Source organism: Carassius gibelio, chromosome A7 (assembly GCF_023724105.1).
Source record: "Carassius gibelio isolate Cgi1373 ecotype wild population from Czech Republic chromosome A7, carGib1.2-hapl.c, whole genome shotgun sequence".
Lineage (NCBI taxonomy): Eukaryota > Metazoa > Chordata > Actinopteri > Cypriniformes > Cyprinidae > Carassius > Carassius gibelio.
Window position 1 is genome coordinate 30938870 of NC_068377.1, and position 25862 is coordinate 30964731.

Consider the following 25862-nt stretch of genomic DNA (forward strand, 5'->3'; position numbering starts at 1 on the left):
TCACTTTGTCACACCACTCTGTTCACCTTTTGTGCTTGAACTGATGGTAAAACTAAGGACATTATTAAGTGTCTTTACATTTATTTTGAAAGATGAAGCTTGTGATTATGGAAAGGGGCGATACATTTCCAACAAGTGCTTGCGGTGTTTGGCCAATCACAATGCAATGGGTCAGCTGTCCAATCAGAGCAGACTGCGCTGCTGTGGTGTGTTTGTGAGCGTGTAGGTGTGTGTATGTGTCTGTACAGTGTCGATGAAGCAGAACTCAGTCCGTTCCACACCTGTCCATCTCTCCCTGGGGGAGAAGCCTGAGGCTGCACAAACGCACGACCACACACACACACACACACACATTAACACACAAAAGCCTTTTGTGTTGACTGTCTTGCTGTCCACACATGCACACGTATAGACAAAAATATGTGCTGCATGTGTGCGCATGTGTGTGATCAGGACTGATGACACAGAAAAAGACAAAATAATGTATTTAACAAATGCATGTTTGACAGATGCTGTCATTTCAAAAGAAGTGTGTATATACATAGTAAGTGCAAATATATAGGGAAAGATGATGATGTATAGAGAGCGAGTGAGAGAAAAAGCGAGTGTTTAGTGTGAAGGAGGGGGAGGTGGGTTACTCTGGGACGGCAGAACCCTGTGACATGACACAGATGCACTGATGCTGAAGAGAGAGAGAGAGAGAGAGAGAGAGAGAGAGAGAAAGGGGGGATGGGAGGAGAAGGAGGAGGGGTGTGAAATCACACTGCTGTTCTATTTATTCTCAACCAGAGCACACGAATGCTCACACACACACACACACACACACACACACAGCAGGGGAAGGCACTATAGCTGCAGGCAAATGGCTCCACATAAACATTCAATAAAAGCAATGTCCACATTTGCCTGTGATACTTCTGCTAAAAACAAATGGGATCAACTTTACACACTCCTTGTATCTCACACCTGCCGCACTGAAGGTGGTAACACATCCACGCCAGCTAGCAAGCACACCGAATGATTCAGACAGTATTCAGCAAATAAACCTCAAAACCCGCCTCTCTTTCTTTATCTCTTATTCATGCTGCTACCTCACAGCTAAAAGCTTAAAGTGTCCATATAAACAGACTGGTATGATGATCTTAAAACAAAGAAATACATTACAACACCAGTTTATGACAAAAAAACAAAACAGAGCCTTGCTTCCAAAACATGGGTACATTCAGGCACTGATCAGGGCTCAGCTATAAAGATAGACCAATGGTGCTGCATTATTTGCCAATTACTATTATTATTTAATATTACAGGGCTCCAGACTAACATCTGAGAGCAGTGGCACCAGCGACACTATGTTCTACAGATGGTGGTGCCAGAAGCAGATTTACCAATAATATTACACCTTCATTTCTTGTTTATACACATCTGACAGCAAAGCACTGACCTTAAGTTGGGAAGCATACAAAATGGACTTTTATTAACTATAATGTGCAAAATGTAATTTCTAAACAGAAAGCTTACTATAGAATAATAATGATAAGAGTAGAATATATGAAACTAACTGACAACTTCAGTGATTATTGAAAGGAATGCTCTATACATGAGATTCAGTTGTAAATTGAAGAAAAGTAGCACAACATTTCTTACTTCATGTTTATACACAAAAAAAGTACAGAACTGTCAAAATAAACATTTGGAACGGAATTCAGTTAAAATACATTTAAAACTAAATTAAAAGAGACTAAATGTTTACATACGAAACATGTTGCACAAGTATCTTCAGCCGGCCCGCATGTTGGCAATGCATAAAGTTTCATGCAGGTGAAATGCAAACTAAGGCCAAGAGATAAAGACAAATTACCAATGTATTATAAGGCACAAAGACAAATTCAGCGTAATCTACAAAACCAATAGTCATTTATAAAACACATTCATAATGCACACACCCACATTAAGCCATCAGAATTAGTGCTCCAGACATCTCACACTACAGAAACAAGAGCGGTGAGAAATCTATAACAACATCAACGATGACTTTGACTGCAACATGGCTCACATACATACACAGACACACATGGGGGTCGTCTACAGAGGCTCCCACATCTCCAGGAAACGGATCAGGTTACTGGAGTGTGAAACACAGCAGAGGCAGAGCAAACACACACACACACACACAGATCTCAGTTCAGAGAAAGGCACTAAATCTTGTACAGATCTGCAGAGAATCTCACTGTTGTGCAACCTGAGCGGCTCCAGTTCTTATCGTACACCTCACACATACACTAATGTGGAGTCTTTACACAACACACACACACACACAAACCTTAACATAGATACCTTACACAACAGGTCAGAGTACAGCTAAAATCTCTCTGACACACACATACTGTACACACCTCACTCAAGAGGTCAAAGCTCACTAGAGAACTGGAGTTGGAAAGGCGGCTTGTTCTAAATGGCATTACAGAGGACTGAAAGAGAGAAAAGAGGGATGAAAAAGTGTGATGACAGAATAATGAAGAAATGGGGCTCAAGCACACACACTTTTGACCCTGATATGACCTTTCTCTCTTTCCATATCACTACGATCTTTTCATCGATTGGCCGAGTGCCATTTCACCAATTGATGGCGTAACTCTATCGCTCAGTCACATGACTCCATTTAAGTAATGTGAAATGGCCATCGATCACATCCAGGGGTCACAGAAGGGTCATGCCCCATAATGCACTTTGCAGAAAGATACATTTTGGGGTGTTTGATCATTTCATCTGGCAAAACATCATGCAGTTTCCTCTGAAACAGGTGTGTGATGTTGCATAAACATATCAAAAGCTCATGGCTGACGGGAAGCGTGTGTACTGTAGAGAAGACTGACACACACAAGCACAAATCAGTTCAAGTTTAACAAGAAAGTGTTTTGGGTTGTCAGCAGACAAATACAGAGCAGAGGAGGAGAGAGAACGAAAAGAACAACAGAGGATATGAACGGAAAATTAAAGATGACAGAAAACACACAAACACACACAAAACCACAGTCTGTGTTTGTGTTTATGAATGTTTGTAAAGCTGATTTTGTCAAATCTCCCTATTTTGGGCTTTTTTTTTTACTCTCTATGGGCAGCCCCAGAGGAAAATTTTACTGCTCAAAGCTTGCTTTTCTATAGCTCAGGAGACAAATTTGAGATTCTCATCTAAGCCTTATTTTAATCTATATTTTGTCTAAAATGTTTCTCATATATTTCTCCTAAAATTCACTAGGAGCAATAGGTGAGACAGAATAATCAGAGGGAGTCATACCTGAGACTAAAAGGAGATGCCTTGCTAATCTCAATTCTGTGTTTTTAATGACTCCTTTATTTCTCCTTTGAAAAAGAAAATGAGCAATACTGGAGCTACTATGGAGCAATATCCGAGTCTCTCGCTCACTCTCCCTCCCTCTCATGCACACAAACACGCACATGAATTACTAATTCAATCATATGACCTTTTCCTCCTAAAAGACTAGATTCACCATTCTAAACAACACAGATCATCCACTTCAGAACATCTTGATGGACCAAAGAAAAAACGGACGGGAATGCTACTCTCTCTTCACTGCAGGACAGACAGAAGATCTATCCACAACCATCAGGCTTTAAAAATCTTTAGCAAATGGCAGATTAGCTGATGTAATAAAGAAATAAAGAAATTTGAATTTGAATCTTTATTTATATCAAAATAACCTTAACAAATTTAAAGACATTTTGAAGACAGCAAAAACTGTTTAAACATGGTCATTACAAAATATGAACTAAAGTGCTTTTTTTTTTTTTTTTAATTCTGTTTTTAAAACAGCAACAATTTTAACAATGTTATGAGCAGTGGCAGGCCAGGTTTACAACAATTCACAACAATAAACTTGAGTCTCTGACGCCAATATACATAATTTGAAAACAAGTACTTTTTGTGAACATTGTCATTTCAACAAATGTCTCTGTGTGCCCCATCCAATATTTACAGTGTTGTGGCCCTGATGCGGCATTTGTTTATGAAGGCTTTCTTGACCTTACTTTTTTCAACCGGTGTCCAACCATCCAGTGTACTACAGCGCATGACATAAGCTGCAAGAATAAAAGAAAAAGCACAAATTACAGATTGCATTGAGTAACCGCAGTTACCACAACAGTATTAACAACTTTTTTCATCCTGATACGACAAAATTCACATTTTAATATCTCTATTGATCACACATAAAGAAATGCAGCAAAACTGTGAGGACAGTGAAACAATCATAACATTTAACGTAGTTATTTGATATATGGGTCCAACACCTCTTATTGGGTTCCCACACATTTTTTACCAATGAATTTTCATAACTTTTTCCACAAATTGTTAACAACCACATGAGCAACATACTTACTTAGAATTGCATTGACTTTGAACTTATCCAGGACTCTCTTCCCATCTGGCACCTTTCCATGTTTCCCAAATGCCACAGCATTCTGGCACTCCTCTGCAGTAAAGAATTCATCAAAAAGAAGATGGAACAAGCGAAGGCAGTCCTTCTTTGCGGTTGCATGGATTGCAGCCAGGTGAGTCGAGGACAAGAAGAGGCCACTTCCTGGATATAGCTCCTGCTGCCGAGATCTGCCTTTTGGAGCCCAAACACCAGCCTGAGGTTGGATCTGTTCCACTTTGTCCAGGAAACTTCTGAATGCCTCGAGGTGCTCACCACCTGTGACACAAAAGATGTATATTACCTTACAGGGACACAGTAGCATGCATAAAGTAAAAAAAAAAAAAAAAAAAAAAAGACAAGTTTTTAAAAAGTCCAAAAGATTTCATGATTGGATAAGAGTTTTACCAAATTGTTAAAAGCTTTTAAGATTTAGCTTAAGCATCAAATAACTCCCAATGTCCAAAGTAAGACAATGTAGTAGAACTTTAAACATATACCAATATAAAAACATAATTACAATTTTATGTTGCACAATTTAATACACTAGATTATTACCCACGTTTTTTTTACACAACTCTTCTGAATAGATATTAGGTGTGTTAGAAAAACTTTGAGAGAAAAAAAAGAAGTGTTAAAAGAACAAGTAATTGCTTTGCAACAGAGAGACAAAACATACTTACTTATACCACACAGCACATCATGCAGTTTGGCCTTTTCCTCCACTAATTTTTCCACCTCTGTCTTGCATGCTTCGCATGGCTTCCATGATCTGTCTTCTGCTGACTCAGGCGAAATGAAACATGGTTCTCTTTCTGGAATTGGATCACGCTCGATGATTAAAGCATCTGCAGATGAGCTTGAAGTCTCATGTTCAGAGGTGCTTGTCTGGCTCTGGTCCCCAAGAACAGCAGGTTTTTGATGTGTATTAGGACTGTACAACATTTTGAGGAAGCTTTCTTTGGCTGTAGGAGCTGGTGGCTGTCTTCGCTGATCCAAATCTGCCAAAACAGGCTGCTGTTGTGTTTGGTCTGAAGGTGTGGGTAGTGCTGTGTGAGGCTGGTGATGCTTGGAATACTGCGAAAGGCTGGAATTGTGTGGAATTGCAGACAGAGTAGTTCGATACTGGTTGAGCGACTGGAATGTTGAATGCTGGTAATGTTGTGGCGTATTTGGTGATGATTGGGAAACTGGAAGTTGGTACTGTGGCCAGGCAGTTGCATGCTGGTGCTGTGGCTGGACAGGTAGAAATGACCCTGTAGGTGGAGGCTGGTACACTGGCCAGGTTGTTGGAGGCTGAATGACATTTTGGTCCACAGTATTTAGGTGATCCTGTGCAGAGGTGGACTGGCCTGCTTGAGGTAGGGATGGAAGGTTGTAGAATCTTTGTGCAGCTGCATCTCTTTTTTTCATGTCCTTCTTTGTCGCCTTCTTGGTATCCACCGTTTTGTCAGCTGTTCCAGTGAAGTCTACTGTAGCTTTGTAGAACTTATTGTCAGACCATCTTGCAAGTACTTCTTCTCCTGGTGTCAGATCTCTAAAGCAAGCGATGGGTTTATCATCTTTGTTTAGTATATCACAGAGATTAAAAATCTTTGCTGTGTATCCATCTTCAAAGGTCAAAAATACAAAAAGTCCTGAAAATGAACACAAAGTAAACAAAAAGGAGATTGTGAGTAAATCAGTGCAGGCTAAAATCAATCTTACTTAAACATGCTACTATATCTTTATTGTCTTATTTCTAACCCTCTTAGCAAAGCAACAAAATTACCTCTTCACTGTAGCCTTCAACTAATATTAACTTTATTCTTTTAGCACTTTCAAATTTATTCGCTCCTGCAACTCTTTGATTTATTTGATCTATTCTATTTTTTCAATGTTTTTAATCCCTTTCATTATTTAATTATCACACATCCCTTTCATTATTTAATTATCACACATTTATTTGTTTATTTATTTATTTTACACATTGTCTATGAAGAGTATGGTGCAGGGATACTTTTTTGTAAAGAACTTTGAGCTGCAATTCCTATACAAATTATTTTATCTCTAAATTTTTTAGATGATTTGCAAAATTCAGTCACTAAAATGTACAAATAAGTTTCACTCCTTTTTCATGACATTCCATTAAAAACTCCTGTAGGCTATAATCAATATGTGTGCCTCAAGCTACCAATATACAGTATTTATAAAAATTCCAGTAGTAAGAGACCATATACTGATGAATATTTTGGTTAGTAAAGTACGTTAAAAATAACCACTTAAACCAGTTTTAATACTTAACTAAATTAGCTAAGCCGTAGTATAGTAAAATAACTCAATTACCATCTTGGTTATCTCTGGGGGAGCTGGGGTCTGGTTCATACAAACTCATCTTTTTCGGAGGGTTTCGCGCTCTTCTGGGCAGTTTTGTATTAGTTCCTTCTGCACTCATTCTGTAAAATAAACAAAAGTACAACACATTTTATTATTGGGGTCTCACTGCACGAGATCAAATTTTTTCAATCACACAATTTCTGTAACTTCAAGAATGTATAGCTACAAAACACGACCAGTTTCTTCAGAGAGTATCAGAACCCGCATACACTCGCCATTTTAAATGCCCAAAAAACATGTTGCTTACCTTCTTTTGAGTCCTGCAACTGTTTTTTCCTCCATGCCCGCAACTCCATACGTTAACTAACGCGCGCCTTGCCGCCTTAACCTCGTTGATTCAGCAGCGCCCCTCCAATGTGAATTAACCAATGACGATGCAGCATTTGTGACTGATGGCGCTCTCTTCTAATGCTGACGTTGGGGCTGCATCATCTACAAGGTTCAAGGTTCACAGTGTTTTTGCGCCAACTGAAGCTCAAAAAAAAAAAAAAAAAAGTGCCGGTGCAGCATCTATAAGCGGTGAGTGGATACAGCGACTTTTTAATAATATAATAAACTTACTTGTGTTTTCTTTGTAATTAAGCTTTGTAAATGTACAAGACATTATCTTTTAGGATTTGATTTTTTGTTTTTACATTTTAAAAAATCAAGTTTTATTTTTATTTCAGTTAACTGAAATAGTTCTTACACATTATTTCAGTGTCATATAATTTTGTTTTCATTTACTACAATAACCTTACGAAACCCTAATAATGAAATGGTTAGTAAAATTAATAAGTGATTGTCACATGCCAAGAGTTTTCACTTGTGCATTCTGTACCAGCTAATGAATGTTACAACTGCGATCATTTTCATTATGATCATAATTTAGTTAACTTTATGTTAATCAATTTCTATTTAATAGGAAAGGTTGCACGAGTGTATAATTATTCATTTAATGTGACCCTTTTCAGTCTGAATAAATTTCATATATTTTGTGCCCTTTTATGAACTATCTGTACCTTTTTTTCTGTCAACCACAGGTTATTTTCCCTGCAGCCCCCGACACCAGTCAATATTGCTCATCCATTACTGATATATTTGATAGTAGGGGGGGTAAGTGTAACACTATTTAACACTGTGTATTAGTCTGCACTGTCTATACCGCCATCATCAAAGAAGAGCATCTTCTATATTTGTGTGTGTGTGTGTGTGTCTGTGTATGATACAGTTGGAGCTACATATATTTAAAAAAAATAGAATGGCGCAGAAGTACAACTCACGCTGGAGGAGAAAGGTGAAGAGCCAGCAAAATACTTGCAAAAGATACAGAAGAAAGGTTGGGAAATTTACATTTTATTGTTTTTATATTGTCATCTGCAGTGATTGATTATAAGCACATTTACCCAAGTTCTGTATTTACGTACCATTTGAGGTGTTGGTACTTAACTTGCCACTTGATATTTCCACTCCACTACATTTTAGGGAAAAATAATATTTTAATGTTTACTACACTACATTTATCTGATAACTACCGGTATAGTTTCCATTTGCTTTACAGATTACATTAAACTTCAGAGTCAAAACAGCACATTTTTAGATTAATTTACATGAATGACTTAACTGATTCAGGTCAATAACAAAGCTGATAATTGGCAAGGACATGATCAACCAACCCATACATTTAAATATTATGTAATTTACTTACACTTTTGAAACTGAAGTACATTTACTGTGATTTACTGTATACTTTAATACTTCTACTAAAGTCTTTTTCATGTGGATAACTAGCTTTTACCAAAGTCATATTTTAACAACTTCCCTTTTACTGAAGTGTGTCTTTCAGGTAATTTATATATATATAAAAATAAAAAATAAAACATTTAGCTGCTATGTTCTTTACTCAGCTACATTTCATCAGCTCCATTGGTTCTGACAATGTTCCTCAATAATTTTATATAACAATAAAATATTTGTTTGAAATGACAGTTTGTTAAGATCACCTTTATATGTGGAATTAGCAAAATATTAAGAACATGTCTGACCTATGTAGTAGTGTTCAACAGCACTACAAAGTACAGTTTTCAAAATGTCCATCCAAGTAAATAATCACCTCTTTTAAACAGATCCAATAAAATTGTAATATTTTAATCCCCAAGAGGGGAGAATTTATAGCAGGATTTCCTACAGTATATACTGCATTGTTGTAACCTAGGTATGCCATATAAATCTGCATGTGAGTGTTAAATATGCTTAATGTATTATCATTCTCGGTTTTCTGCAGGACACACAAGGACAGGAAAATAGAGGTAAAACATGTGCAAAAATGTAAAACAACTAACTCAATTTCCTTCAGTCTCCAAGATGGCATGTAGTTTATATATTCTGTGGAAATCGCATGTTGCAAAGCTTTAAATTTTGATCGACTGGAGCGTTAATTCAAATAAAAGTTAATGTGTCCAATAAAACACTGTTACTGAAGTGAGACCTTCTAACCTCACTTGGGTTGTCAAGGGTTTACTGACAGCTCAGGTGATTTATTATAACACTTTAATAGTCTAGTAATTAGTAATGTGTTTAGCATAAGTAAAATGAAAAATAAACCTGTTGAGACTAATAAGCCATAAATTCACCAATCAAGTAAAAGCAAATTAATCAATTGATTTTTTTTTTCTAGAAGCAACAAACTGGAGGTCAGATGATTGCAGCACAGAGCAAGTGACCAGATCTGCTAATTTGGAAGATTCTTCAAACACAAATGTGTGTAACATCCATTACGCCAACCATTCATCCCAGTGCTATGGACACACAAGTGAGATGCATCACTCTGGTCTTAATGCTGAATCAGAGCCTGAACAGCCTATTTACATGGATAAATTTCCTGAGCACCTACCTGAATTTGTTGAAAAAGGGACTTTAGATGACAATGTGTTATTTGATGAAGACTTTTCAATTGATGATGACCTATCATTTGAAGACAGTTTTGAGCTTAACCAAGAGGAGGGAACAGAACTTGAAAGCTCTACAAACACTGTAGATCATCCACTGTACAGAAATGCACAAATTTCTGTTGCAGAGAGTCTTCTCCTCATAATGACTTTTGCAAACAGACACAAAATAACAGGAAAAGCTCTCAGTGATTTGCTTACATTAATATCTCTGCATTGCCCCTCTGATACACAGACTGAGTGTCTTAAAAATTTACACAAATTTAAACAGTTTTTTGATGATCCCTCCTCTCTGCTTTTGCACACATATTGTAGCTCATGCTTCATGATTGTTGAGAGTACAGACACCCAGTGTAAAACCTGTGAAGCCAATGTGTTGGTGGAGGGGTCAACCTCCTATTTCATTGAGGTTCCCATTGAAGCACAACTGAAGAGATTGTTTGCTCAGGAAGGTTTTGAAGAAAAACTTAAATTCAGGTTTAATAGACATAAAAAGTATCAAGACAGTATTGAAGAAATATATGACGGAAAAACCTATCAGAAATTAACTACTTGCAATGGGCCTCTCAGTGATTCCAGAAACATTTCGTTAATGTGGAACACAGACGGTATACCTATTTTTAAGTCTTCAAAGTTTTCTGTTTGGCCTTTTTATTGTGTCATAAACGAGTTAAATTTTGTTGAACGCACGAAACGAGAAAACATGATATTTGCAGGTGTTTGGTTTGGGGATTCAAAGCCATCAATGTTGACATTCCTTGAACCACTGTGTGGCACTCTGAACAAAATTGAAAGAGAAGGAATTTCTCTTCAGTTTGCAGGAGCTCCAGAACCTTTCATATGCAAAGCCTTTACCATTGCAGGAACCTGCGATTTGCCTGCAAAAGCTTTGGTACTTAATACTGTTCAATTCAATGGACATTTTGGGTGTCTAAAGTGTGAACAGCCAGGTCAAACAGTGAAGACTGGAGAGAGAGGTCATGTCCATGCCTTTCCTTTCCAGAAGACAGATCCAAAAGGCCCGCCTCGTACTCACGAGGGGTTTGTAGATTATGCTAAGATGGCCTATGATTCCAACAGCATTGTTCGTGGGGTGAAGGGACCTACGTTTCTCAGCAGACTAACAAGCTATGATTTGGTCTTGGGCACAGGTATAGACTATATGCATTCTGTTCTACTAGGAGTGATGCGTCTATTGATGTTTTTGTGGTTTTCCACAGAGTTCTCTCGATGTGCATTCAGTATGGTCAGATCAATCAAAGAAGTTGACAAACGTCTGGAAGAAATAAGGCCACCATGTATGATTCGATTCCCTCGTTCTGTGTCTTCTCACAGGATGTTCTTTAAAGCATCTGAGTATCGGTCCATTTTGCTGTTTTTCGGGCCAGTTGTATTCCGGGGCATTCTTGCAGGACTGTACTACAACCATTTCCTGCTCCTTAGTGAAGCAATCTTTATTCTTCTGATGGAGTCAATAACCCCTGCTCAAATAGATCATGCTGAGAAACTACTCTGGAATTTCTGTTCTCAAATGAGTGGACTCTATGGTGAGCGATACATGACAGCCAATTTGCACTTACTTGTCCATTTAGCTGATAGTGTGAGAGCTCTTGGACCTCTGTGGACACACTCTTGCTTTCACTTTGAAGACAAAAATGGGTACTTGCTCCGTCTTATACATGGAACCCAGAATATACCTGCCCAAATGGTAAATGCTGTAAAGACTATACAATCTCTCCCTAGCATCACACAAAACATAAAGCTGAATATAGTAACTACTGAGTTTTTGGCCAGAATGACAAATAGCAATAGTTATCAACCAAGTAATGTTGTCAATATTGTGTCCATGTTAGGGGCATCATTCAATAGATGTCTTGAAACTGATGATATTTTTCTTCTGGAACAGTTTCTTGGTCAGGCTTTACATAGTAATGTCGTCAAGGCATATAACAGAGCTCAAATAGGGAAAATAATTTACACTTCCCAGCAGTATGTCAAAACCAAAAGACGAAACAATTACACAGTGTTATTTTGTGATGGTGCGCAGATCAAATATGGAGAGATTAAATTATTGTGTTCCTACAAAGAACCCAATAAAGGTCAGAATGAGATAAAACTTGCATTTTTGAATGAATTTGCAGTTGCAAGCATAAATCTTCTACAAGATACTTTGACAGGTGGAACGTGTTTCCATATTGTTAGCCTACTGGAAGTTCCTGTGAGAAAGACAGTGGTAGGACTTGAAAGTATTTTGGCCAAGTTGATGTGCATTGATTTGTCCTCGATGCCTGGTATTGTGTTTGCTGCACATTTCCCTAACAAACTTGAAAGGGACTAAAGATATTATAAAGTCAAAGATATGATCTTATTTTGAACCGAAGAGCCCATGATTTTTCCAACTAGTTGAAAATCCTTACTGAAAATGTAAAATATGTTGATGGACAAATAGTTTATAGTGATGCCATCTCAACTGTTTTATATGGGCAAATCGATTGTCATACAAAAAGGTCACTTTGGGGCTAACATGAGAAGATGCATACATCTGAATATACAACATTAAAATTATTAATGATATGATTTTTGGCAGTTAAACTGATACATCTGAAATGTTGAAATTGTAATTTCTTTGCTCTCGAGTGACCAATAAATTACTGTTTTTATTTTGCAATGTGTTTTGTGTGGTTAATAAAATTATTTTACTGAATTACATGCAGTGAAATATTTCAAATCATTTATAGAAAAGAATATAAAAGAAGAGGGTCTTTGCAGCCTAAAATAAAAGATTTACAATTATTTTATTCATACAGTAATACATTATATTTAAAAAAAATCATGTGGATTAAGATATCATATATGATATGAAACAACCAAGACAGTGATCCAAGTCTGAGAATTCAATGAGCACTTGTGGAAATCTCTTCCTTTGCTCTATCTGAGTTAAGCATGAGATGCATGAATTGAAGCTGGGATGAGAGTATATTGAGTTCATGGAGAGAACTCTCTGATTTCTCTGTCTGAGATCACAAAGAGACACAGAAGTTGAGAAACTCTGAGCATTATATTAGAGCTTGTTGAGATCTCTTCTGAAACTTAAAAGGAGACTAAATTGAGATTTAGTGCATCTTATTGCTCCAGAGAAAAGCCTGAGAAACATGAGAAATAAACCTTTGTCTCAGTTTGGTGTCATATGGATCTCAAAGTTGTCTAGGAGAAATAAATGAAACATGTTGGAGATCTCTTTTCAGATTTTCTTTTCCTCTGGGGCTTTACTTTCTACCAAAGGAAAAATTTTCATATAAAATTTTTTGATGGAATTTGGAATGTCTTGGGAGAAACGCAACCAATAAAAGCAAAATAAAAAGCACAGCGTGGACACTGAATAAGCTATAAAATATAAGGTATGTATCCTTAGATTTTCACTAAAGTGCACTGAGACTGTGAGATTTCACTAAGTCTGCATGTGTTTAGCTATATATATATATGTGTGTGTGTGTGTGTGACTTAAATGTGGTTGTCATGGTGCTTCTCTTATAAACACTCCATGCACACTAAATAATATTATAAAATAAATCTGTCAGAATCTCTGCAGTGTATTTTATTAAAAAAAGCACTGTAGCATCCATGCTAGAGGACAATGACACCATTAAATGTAAATAACCTCGATATTCAGAGAAAAACAGCTTTGTGTGTTTACTCAAGAGAATGTGTGCATGTGTGTGTCAGTACCACCTCGTTCCCAGGAGACTAAAGCGAGACAAAAGAGGCGCAGGGAACACAGGTTTGTGCTTGGAGTGATCGAGTTGCACGCTAACGATAATAAGGAATTTATGAGAGTGTATGTGAGACAGAAAACGCCTGACTCTGAGAAAATAGAGAGACATACTGTTCACATCTATCCTCCCATTTCTTTTTACACTTTTTACAAACTTTACCAATCCAAAACAAATCAAACATGATCTCACCATAGAGCCATGTGCACTGTCAGCACTTCCATCCTAACACAATTCATAGAAGCAGCAATTGCCATGATAAAAAAAAAGTGTCAAAGTTTGCCAAAGTTTTATTAAAAGCATACATACAACAGTAGTGCCAATTTTAGGCTTAATTCTATTCTAGAGATTAGACTGATTGATAGAATGATGGATAGAATGAGTGATATATAGATAGAACTATAGAAAGATAGACAGACATTCTATAAAAAGTTACTTTAAAAGGTTTCAGTATTCTAACTAGTATTAACTCTTTCCCCAACAACATTTTTGAAAAAAGTTGCAGCCACAGCCAGCGATTTTCACTAATATTTGATGGCCGCCAGTATAATTTGCTTTATGAATATTTGAATATAGGTAGGTTTAATAAAAATGTATAGTTTTGAGTTAAAAAGGTGATAAAATCTAAATTTTATCAATAACTACATCTGGATAATATTCAGTACGATTATCAAAGCATAAATCCAGTAAATCGCTTCCATCAACACTTTCAAAGCTTGCACAGACATATACCACTTCCTGGATCAACACTTTACTCCGTAACATTATACAGTTTTCATTTATATGCTATCTATTGCTGATGATCGCATTATTTTAATATGCATCTGTTTACATAAGAGATCGCTTGTTTCTCTGTCCTGTTCATGTGTGTTGTTGTTCGGAAGGTTTTGTACTAGTTCAGAAGATGTGAAATAGTGCCCCCGAGTGTATAACAGTGGAAACACGAAAAGCCGTAAAAACTCGGCTTTGGCTGGGAAGTATGGTCTACTAAAAGACAAGATAACGCGAGAGATACAAATCATTGCAAAGCAACTTTACAAAAAGTTATGTTTCTACAATATATTTAGAAATTGCTTATCAGTGGTGACTGTCAGTTAATGTTCTAATGGCAGAAATGTATGGAAAAATTAATTAAAGACGTAATCAAACAATTACTATATGTTGCAATCATAATGTGGAAGTTCTGTATGTTGTTTCAGTCTCATTTAAGCACATATGACCCTGTTCTCCAGCAAGCCGTACATTCTCTTGTCCTGTGATGTTTGCACATCTTTCCTTCTAAAAACCAACCAGCTGGGTGTCTTTACCTACCCACCTCCCCCTCTTCTCCTTCAACCAAAGAGCATATCACCAGCCAAGCAACATTTCCCCTCCCCCATCCCCCCCTCTCTCGTCTCCTTTTCTTCTCTAGGCAGCCCACTCAATCATTCCTGCCTCCCTCCCTTCTCTCTCTCTCTCCCTCCATTCCAATGAATGCACAATCCCCCGTTCAGCCAGGCCTGTCCTGGGGGGTGGGGTTCAGGGGACACCCACACCCACACCACATCTGCAGAAGAACAAACGCCCATCACAGGGAGTGATAAAGAGAAAGCTTACAATGGAGACTGAGTCAAAGCCAACGTGATAGGGACAGAAAGCTGAAAAAGCATACTTAAACCAGCCTAAAACGATTTGGTGGTCTTAGTTGGCTTCAGAGCCGGTTTCGACACTCCGGCTGGACAGGCTAGGAAGTCTCAGCTAAATTAGCTAAACACAAGCTGGGCCAGCATAAGAAACCAGATTAAGACAACCAACCACCTTAGGCTGGTTTTTCAGAAAGGTACTAAAAACAACAGCATAGTTTATGCCAAAACACCGTAGCAATTACTTAGTCACTACTGTTAACAACAACAATAAAAAAACTGAAATCAGGTAAGAACTTTCAGAAAAACTGTTATTATTGTCTTAATTTTGTTTTCCTCTTTAATTTTGATGACAGTGCTGGCAAACGCCATGTTAGCTAGGACTAACAATGGTATCTGGACATAAACGACTACACAAAACTTCAGAAAACTTCAGAAATACACAACCAGCCCAGTCGTTACCAGTGCTGACAATTAGATTAGCAGCTAATGAATAGATTAGCACACTGCTAATCACCATTGCATTGTGGGTAATAATAACCCTCACGCTACTAATGCTAACAGAGTTGGACTGCGTTCGGCTTAAACAGCAGCCAGAGGAGCTCAAACAGGAATGTGGGCTAAAAGCAAAAGCGGTATTAGGACGACATGCACACGCTCTGATGAAAACAGGCACCGGCAAATTCATTTCAGAGCAGATAGTCACAATTTGCACTTTTGCCGATGGACGGGATAAGGAAGAAGATTTTTCGGTGGAGAACTATTGAGGAATAGAGAAACTGAATACTAACAGATTAAGACGTGCAGATGTTATACACATCTCCTGATGATAATGATGAAGTGTGCTCTTCCGGCAATGTTTTGTGTTTCTTTATCTTAGTGGGGAGCTTTAATAAGGGGAGGAGCCAACTCATATACGCCCAGCAACACACACTCACACACATATCCACACAATGACTGTTGATTGATTGAAACACTCCAGGATGCCGGTAATGGATGTGGGTTGTGTGAGACGGACACACGGCCAGGAGGAAGTAGAGGTTCACACACTTACACTGCTGGGGTTTTACTCTAGTTCTCAACTAACACAGTCCACAATCACCACTTCCTATAACCCATGGACAGCACACATACGCCTGCAAAACAATTACACAAACTCACCCCACTTAACAAAGAGTCACTAACAGAACAGGAATCTTGTCAGGAACAATCATGTATACATCCTGCTTTTCCATATGGATGTGTGGGAAGTAGACACCGGAAAACTGTCTAGCATTTCTGTTTTATCTTTCCCTTTTTTTTGCAGTAGAGTGAGTGTGTGTGACAGTCAGAAAATAAACAGAGCGAGCTGGACTGACTGCATACAACAAGCTTTCTTTGTGCAGCATTCCAACTGGAAAAAGCAGAGCAACTTTCTCTCGCTTTCCGCCTAGTGTGTGTTTTTATTCTGCTGAGCTGTCCAAACGCAGCCCGGATACTTTCACGGTTTCAGTTTAAATGCCCTGCTGGAAGCACAAAGAAACAGAGCGGCAGTGGTGGATAGAGGGAGCGTGCGTGTCTTACCGTGTTTCCCAGTGTTATTTCCTGTGTTTCTGAGGCAATTCCACACTGTGAGCTGCTCGTTCAGTCTGTTCGGTAAAATCTCGGCTCTTATTTTCCCTTTAACCAGCTGCAGGCTTGACTACCTGCCCCCCTCACACACAAACACAGCATGCAAACACACACACACACACACACACACACGCACACACACACCGGCAGCAGGGCTTGCAAACAAAAACACCATGCAAAAGCTGACACAGTCAAGAGGATGCAGGATTCCAGCTCCAAACAAAACAGAATTCCTTATTTTGTAGCCAAAGAAAAAAAAAGAGTGTCTCCTTCGTTCTCCTTCTCTCTATGCTTTCCTCCCTCAATCCTTATCCTCTCTCTCTATCACTCTATCATTCACTCACTCACTCACACACACTCTTTCTCTCTGCTTTTTTCCACTCAGCAGTCAAACAAAGAGAGGAAAGGAGCTGGTCTCACACACACACACACACACAGCGCTTAAGCCCAACCCCCGCTATAGGCCAGCCTGCCTCTCTTCATTTTTTTTTTTTTTTACATCTCTCGCTCTAAACATCCCCTCCCCCATCCCCTGTCACCTCTCTCGCTCTCTTAGCCTCGCTCTTACCCTCCCTCCACTGTTGCCAACTTCTTTCAGTGGAAAGTAGCTAAAGCCTGCTTGAAAAGTCGCTAGACGACGTCATATGCTAATTAGCACATTCACAACGTCATTGCGTCATATTTATATTAACATGTTTGGCTCTCTGTGCCGACATACTGTATTTAAGTGCAGCCAAATTCTCAATCAAACTTTTTCCATTGAGATATTTTTTTTCTTTTTTCGTCAGACAATGCGGCCCATTAAGAATACATAACCAGCGCTACCTTTTAAGTTGTTAATCCGCATAAAAATCCAGATTTTTAATTGAGCCGTTGTCTGGTGAGATCAAATACACATAAGATAAAGATGAGAATGGCTGTGCTGTAAATGTGGCTATATTTGCAGTAAAATTAAAGTTAGAAGCAACACAATATCTATTTTAACTGAAAGCGCTGCTCGCTGAACAGAGCAGTCACAGAGAGGTGTGAGCACTGGGATAGCAAGACCTTGTGCGGATGTACCACCGAGTCTCAGAAAGTAAATAAGGTTAATCTAAGTCACTAAAGGGGTCTGAAAAGTAGCTAAAATTAGCATAAAAAAATCGCTAAATTGGTACCACTGCCTCCCTCCCTCACAGAATCCAAGTGCATCGTGAACCGTCATTCTCAAAGTTATACACTCTCCTTCCATGTTCGTTTATGAACTATTTTAAGTATGCAACATTTCTATTGTTTCTGCCAAAACCATTGAAAAAATGCAGGAAAAGTCTGCAGGTTTTGTCTGAGCCTGATCATAAATCTGAAGACTGAACAAACTACATATCAAGGAGGTCAGTAGGTCAGTCACTACTGGAAAGTTGAAATGATTGACTTCCGCAGTTATTTCTCTCATTTGGCTCATTAGCATTGCAAACTTTGGACAATGAATTCTGGATCATATTTTGTACACAGACTGATCAGATTATTTTTCTTTTGTTATTATTATGTGTTTCACAACTTATGTACTGTATATATGACCAAATTACAAAAGTGACTACAGCGGAGCCAGGAAGAGCTAGTCATATCTAAAAGTTAAATCTTAGCTTGATTACATTGTCCAGATAATATTTGAGTAGAGATTATGCTAAATAAATATTAATTTATTTTAGCCAGCGCAATTTTATATTTACTATCATGAAAATGTATCACAGATACTCTGTTTAAAAAGTTTGGGGGCCATAAGACGTAGGGCCCTATCTTGCACCCAGCGCAATTGACTTTGTACACCGACGCATATGTCATTCCTATTTTGCACCCGCGCAAAGCGCGCTTTTCCCTCCACAGAAGCACGTCGCTAAACTAGTGAATGAACTTGCGCTCCCTGGGCGGTTCAGCGCAAAAAAGGAGGCGTGTTCCGGTGTTCCGCATACACTTTGCTCATGTAATCTACACAGATGCAACAGTTATTTTTGCAAATCATAAATTGTTACACTAGTGAAGTGACATTCAGCCAAGTATGGTGACCCATACTCAGAATTTGTGCTCTGCATTTAACCCATCCGAAATGCACACACACAGAGCAGTGAACACACACACACTGTGAGCACACACCCGGAGCAGTGGGCAGCCATTTATGCTGCGGCGCCCGGGGAGCAGTTGGGGGTTCGATGCCTTGCTCAAGGGCACCTAAGTCATGGTATTGAAGGTGGAGAGAGAGCTGTACATGCACTACCCCCACCCACAATTCCATCCGGCCTGAGACTAGAACTCACAACCCTTCGATTGGGAGTCCTACCCTCTAACCATTAGGCCACGACTTCCCCTGAATATTACCCACTAAAAAATATTAACAAGTGAGATGACGGAAATCATTGTGGTGTGCCACGAAGATGTGAAAAAATAGGCATAAATCTAGCTTACAAATTATTCAGGCTAATTGTAGTAATTAAGGATCAGACCTGTTGGCCAAATAGTGGCAAGACATATGTGTATATAAGGACATCTGACAAATTGTGGCTATTTCCTCCCACGCCTGTTTAACCGATGCTATTTTGGGTGGGTTTCTCCCATCCCCATACAACACAACTTCTCTGTCTTTCACTGCTCTTACAAGAACATCAGTCTCCTCGGCTGTGAACTGCTCCTGGCGTGCGCCTGGTAAATACGCCATAATAACAGCAATCCATAATGGAACTTGCGCACCTGCTTTTAAAGGGAATGTTGGATGAAGTTCTGATTGGTTTATTTTACGTTCCGCCCAAACCACACCTATGAATAATGAAGCTACTTCAGACCAACCCATTTTAGATTTGCGCCGGGCGCAAGAGCCATTTATCCCGCCAGGAAAATAGCAACAGCGCCGAGACCCGCCCACAAAGTTACTTGCGCTTCGCGCATTAACACTTGCGTTTCAGATCGTTAAAATAGGGCCCTTAATGTTTTTAATGTTGAAAACAGTCGTGCTTACTTACTGACCCCAACCTCTGAATAGCAGTGTGCACTGGCATTATATTTCCCATCATGTTCTCTAGATAAATGCATCAAACACTGAAAACCCCACATAAGCTATCAGCTGTGAGAATGTTAGTGCTAATTTGAAACCAATACAGATCAGAATTTATGTGATTCAATAACTAAAATCCAACTGAAAGCTAAGGGAGTTTATGTATGATTTTGTCTGGATACATCACCAGTGAAATTTGTGTGAGATACGCATCTATGTGAGAAAAGAGAATAAAGAAACAGCTGTTTTGTGCAGTGACTTTTGTTTTTCTACCGTGTCACCACAAATCAGTCTCAAGCACACACACTCGCATCCCAGAATGGGCACAGCAGATGACGATATCCATTTCCAGCTGAAAACATTGCACGGCAAAAACCAAAAAAGCAGGCTGGATGGAAAACCTGCTGACTTGGTGTCATGCTTAAATTGTTTAGTAATAAAGTCAAATGCACACACACACAAAAGTCATCCCCTTATACACTGATGCCTTGTAAAGCTATTTTTAGTGTTGTTTCATGAATTCCATTCCCATCATTCAACAAAGAAGAAAGTTATTCGAAAAAATCTCTCTGAAAAAGGAAGAGAGGGAAAATTCAGAAGCCAAATAAAGCCAAATTCACTATCGTCCACATTGTCTTCGGCCAAAGCGTTACATCATTTCCATTGTATTGATTTATTAGTGCAGAGATATGGCCGTGTGCCAACAAGAAGTGAAATATTTGACTCTTGGCCAAAAGAGAAGACAGTATAAGTAAATGTGTGTCAGGGAATACTGGTGTTATCACAGTCCTTTGAGGAGTTATGTAACTTTACAAATAAATAAAAAAATGACTAAGTGACACAAGACAAATAACCATGCGTCAGCATGACAGACCTAGTGCCTGCATTACATTAAGCACGCTTACTTGCACTGTAAAAGTTTGATTTCTAAAATGCCATGTGAACCTCTAAAGTCTGAAAGAAAACGTTACCTTTTGATTTTTCTTTTTCAGAATAACCGATCTATATCATGTGAATGTAACTTGGCTTCATCCATTATATATACACATGCAATATATACAAAAAGATAAAACGTACAAAAACATATTTTTTCTCTCTTTTGTCTACTGTTCTTTCTTTACTAGCATAAGATGTTAAAGACGGAGCAGAGAGAGCAAGTGTTGACAAAGAGAAAGGAAACTGTGATGGGAGGAAAGGAAAGTAAGAATCACGCTCTTCTGCTCATGCCACACATCATTTTCTCTTTTCAACATTTCCCACTTCTTATTCCATTTCTTTATTTCCCTTTAAAACACATGAGGCACTGCTGATTAATTGGCAATTAACGTCTAATGAGCTACAGCTGTGTGCAATTACCAATCAGCACACCACTTTTGTCTTTTGACATAGCTTTAAATGAAGTTAACTTTTTTCAAGAAAACTGTCAATCAAATCATATAAACAAGGTTAACCCATTAGGAATCATTACAAGCTGATTAGTAACAACAGTATGGCCATGAATACACTGCAAAGTTTTAGTAGTAAAAACTACATTTACTTTCAAGAATGAGAACAGAAAGTAGCTCCTACTCTTAACACACACACACACACACACACACACACACCCACACACGGCTATCTAAATAGGGACATTACATAGATATCTGTTGTTTTTATATACAGATAGTTATACACTTTTTCTTTACCTAAACCCAGCCCTACCCCCCACAGAAAAACTTAGTTTACTTTATTTTTATACCAGTTGCACAAACGAGGACGTCCCCAAATTTAGTTGTTGGGCGATTTTGTCAGGTTTTGCTCACAAATTTGTCCCCATGGTTAAGTAGGCACACACGCAAAGTATTGTGTCTTGAAAGAAATTTATATTTCTATTGAGCAAGTATACATTAAAATGATCAAAACATGTACATTATTTTAAAAAAGCTACTCAAAATAAATATTGTTCTTTTAAGATTTCTTTTCATCAAAGATACCTAATAAAAGAATTTCCACAAAAAAATATAAAGCAGCACAACTGTTTTCAACAATAATAAGAGTAATATATTTTTCTCGAGTAGCACACCATTGTATTAGAATAATTTAACAAAGTAATAAATGCTAAAAATTCAACTTTGGAAACACAGGAAGTAAAATGTAATTTTAATATTTTAATTTAATTCATTTGAATATTTATATATTCATTTAAAACTGTAACACTATTTCACCATTTTTGATCAAATAAATGCCTCTTTGGTGAGTGATTTCATTCAAAATTGTACAATTTCAACTTTTGAATGATAGGTTAGTATAAATACATAAAGACTGATTTCACTAAAGCTTAAACAATAATTTGTCTTTTTAAAATGTCATGTAAACACCAGTCTGACTGAAACAGTCCCAGCCAAATTTGTCCGGAATGAATACGTATCAGTGTAACGACTATAATCCAGGTGTTTTGAGCTTTATCTGAAAAACAAAAGTTAATAAGAAATTATTCCATTATTCAGTAACACGCAACAATCATTTCTTTTCAAAAGATTTAACCATCTATTCTATTCCAAAATGGGTGTCTGTATGTGAGCTCCACAAAGATCTGAAATGCCTGTATGTGTGTGAGAGACAGTCATGTGACTCACACTCCCTTTTTCATTAAAAACTGATACCTCAACCCATCTGTTCAAAATGAAGACTAGGGAGAGACAGATAGAGTGAGAGAGAAAAGGGTGTTATAGAGAAAACTCTATTATCACTTCCTGTCATCCATTCTTGCTTTTGTCTAATTCTGTCTCTCTCCTACATGAGAAATCGTTTCCTCTGAGGATGTAAATTAGTATTTGTGTTTTCTGTCTGGCATCATCATGAAACTACAGGTCCATTTCCACCTCCATCTGACTGTCAACCATCTCAAGAGTGCAACAATAATCTATTAAACGCATGCCAGCAAAATGCACACACACACACACACACACACATATTCCCACTGTGAATGTGAGGTGAAGGTTAAGTGCTATTCAGTGTGCTAGACTGCCAGTCAGCTGGTCCTGGTGAACACACACACACACACACACACACCTTTAACACTGATGCTGCATGTGCTTCAGTGCACACTTTACTTATACACATAATAACAAAAACACATTACTTTCTCCCTGCACTCACTCTGTTCACATCTAACATAAACCTCCATCTCAGGTGGATCCAAACACAAATGGTCAATTGAGACAGGTTGTTATTAACATGCAGATTTCAGATTTGAGATTATGTATATAACTTAGGTTACCGGTAGTTTGTCAGTTGTTCTGTTAATTAAATGTTTTATGGATCTTTCCAAATGTTTTGATCAAATGGTTGCTTTCTTCAAAAAAAAGGGTCTCTGAAAAAGTGTCAAACTTTTGATCTTGTGCAATGATTGCATGTTAAGCAAATAGCAACAGTTCTTAGATTTTTCCAAATGTGGTTTGTATGATCAAATCTCCATTTAAACTATCGTATAAGTTTGGGGCCAGTTTTGGAATAAATTAATACTTTTAATTACAGCAAAGGATGCATTAAAGACATTAATGTTTACAAAATATAACTATTTCAAACTAATTAGAAAATGTAAACTTTCTATTCATCAAATAATCTTGAAAGAATGTATTATGGTTTCCACAATAGTTTTGATAATATTAAGAAATGATCTTGCACACTAAAGCAGTATTGTAGTTTTACTAGAAAGGATCAGGTGACACTGAAGGTTGGAGTTTTACATTTTTAAAATACATTAAAATAGAAAATAAATGATAATATTTCATAATAAAAATTATCATTAATATATATGTTTTTGCATAGCTAAACTCACAGCTAAACATGACGTCTACATCTACAACACACAAAAACGCTAACACCTACAACAACTATATGATTATACAGTCAAACTTAACTCTTCAGTTGTTGTATGACTGAACTCTGGCTACTAGAAAGTGATTTTTTCCAATCTCTATTAGAGAAGTAATGAGAGTGAAAATAAAGAGCATGAAACATACAGTTTATTTGTAACCCTGCAAAAACAGGAGCCAAAGTGCTTCCTGTTTAGACTAGTGGGAGTAGAAGGGGGGCGGGGCTGACATCATGTTATTATGACATCAGATCCCAACATTACAGCATTAAAGGGGCCATGAACTACATTTTTAAAAAATGATTGTTTTATAATATTCTCTGAGGTTCACTTACAATGTTAGTGTGATTTTACATAATAATAAGAACATCATAATTTAGAAGTAATAGGCTGTCACATATCCTGTTTTTGAGCCTCCATCTTTTTTTTTTTTTTTTTGATAGGCGGGGCACATTTAAGAGTTGCAAGTAAACGCCTACCGATATGATTGGCTAACAGTTTTGCTGTTATACTTAACTTTTTGGTAAACAAAGGGGATTTACTATTAAAAATAAAACATGGAAGAAATGTTGTGTGATTAAACCTTAAAAAAAATGTTAGATTTTTTTCTTTAGTAGTAGCCAATGTACATTTTGCTGAACAATAGTCTTTAACTGGACTTTTATTTTTGACGGGTTGACGTACCTTTACAGTTCTGTGTGTGTGATGTGACGATAGTTTTACTCAAATCAAATGGTCAAATGCTCATGAAGTGACTGTCAGATCAGTTCTGGAGATGTTGTTTGTGTTCACGTCCTTATTCAGTGAGACCGCAGATGCTGAAATCACCGTGAGCGACACGCGCGCTTCAGTGTGTGTGATAAAGGAAGATGCGCTTCTGGTCCATTCATTAACAGAGACACACAGAGCATGCAGGACTCATATTTAAAGACTGTTCCGGCTCAATATTTACAGATATTAGTCCATATTGTGATTTGATGTAAGTGCAATGACCTATTTTTGATTAATTCATTCAAAATTTGGCAAATTCCGTGCCATTCTGCGTTAAACTGTAAATTCCGTTTTTATGACTGGATTCGGCGATTCCCTCCACGTTTTCTGCATCACGGAAATCATAGGGCCCTAGTTGTGGTATGCCAGCTCTATCTTGCAATGGACACATGCCATGACGTTTTCTTTACGTTTGCCAGCGCCCTAAAAAAAACACTGCTGACTCCTTGCAGTATGCGATTTCGGAAGCAGTGCTTGTGTCTCCTTCTGCTTTGTGGGTGACGCAAACGCGTTGTGTCATATTAAAAAAAATAATTGTGAAAGAACCTGATGTGAGATTTCAAATAAATTAAAAGAGGCTTCGATCATTTTTCGATCTTTGCCTAGATCATTTTTTTCATCGAGTTACCTGAGTTACTCGAGGAATCGTTTCAGCCCTGTAACTGATGGATGCTGCTGTAACATACTCTGAAAACAACATGGATTGTTTAGGTTAAAAACGTATAGATACTCAGTATATATGAAATGGTCTGGAACAGACAATACAATAGTGGTAAAAGCACATTTATTCACACTTATGTTTTGCAACATTACTATTAGATCCACTCTAGTCAGACTCAGTAGTAGTTCATTATCATTTACTTTTAGTCCCTCTGAAAAGCCAGCATCATACTGTCCTTGTTTCAAATGAATCTGTAACAAAGTAAAGCAAGCAAACAAACAGTTTCACTGACGCAATCTGGAGCTCTTTGGTAATTTTTTTCACAACTTACACTACACAGTGTCTTGTCTGTTGATGGAGTAATCCTGTGTTTGCCACTCTCTATAGTGTTTCCTCTCCTCCTCCTACAAGCATGTGTCAGTGGGCGGGGCTAAAAAGACAGTGATGTAGAGGCATGTGCAGGCGGTGCTTAGCCACACTATTACATCATAATGTGGCACATTCCAAAACGAGGTGTTTTCTGAGCTTGGTTTCAATAAAAGCGGGTTTCAAACTAATGAGAAAGTTTTAAGTTTTGAAACGTACAGGATGTTTTTATAGTACAATGACCTGTTATATGTAAAAAAAAAAAAAGGATCAATGGAAATTTGATTTCTCAGTACACGACCCCTTTAAAAATACAGAACAACAATCTGCAGAATAAATGAGCCAATGTCTCAACTCAAACTAACTTCTGCTTATAAAAGAAACAGATGGATAGAAAGAAACAGAAAAACAGAGAGCCACGTGAGTTTAGTTGGAATTGCAGTTTAG

The 25862-nt window shown here is 37.7% G+C and overlaps 2 protein-coding genes across 3 annotated transcripts in view; both read right to left on the reverse strand.

The window, feature by feature from the left end:
- Positions 1-25862, reverse strand: part of LOC128017185 (lysine-specific demethylase 6B) — a 93170-nt gene that overhangs the window by 32154 nt on the left and 35154 nt on the right. Inside the window, exon 1 of one of the 2 annotated variants that reach the window (XM_052602443.1) lies at positions 16692-17138. The exons of the other annotated variant lie outside the window; for it this stretch is intronic. The gene's annotated coding sequence lies outside the window, so the exon portion shown is untranslated. Of the gene's footprint in view, positions 1-16691; positions 17139-25862 lie in introns of those variants that run through there. 2 annotated transcript variants of the gene reach the window in all.
- On the reverse strand, positions 3687-10234 carry LOC128017186 (uncharacterized). The gene is made up of 5 exons (XM_052602444.1): positions 7057-10234; positions 6759-6868; positions 5117-6070; positions 4398-4712; positions 3687-4098 (listed from the first exon to the last, which is right to left on the reverse strand). Exons 1-5 carry the CDS (start codon positions 7089-7091, stop codon positions 3992-3994), a joined length of 1521 nt encoding a protein of 506 aa, XP_052458404.1. The 5' UTR covers positions 7092-10234; the 3' UTR covers positions 3687-3991.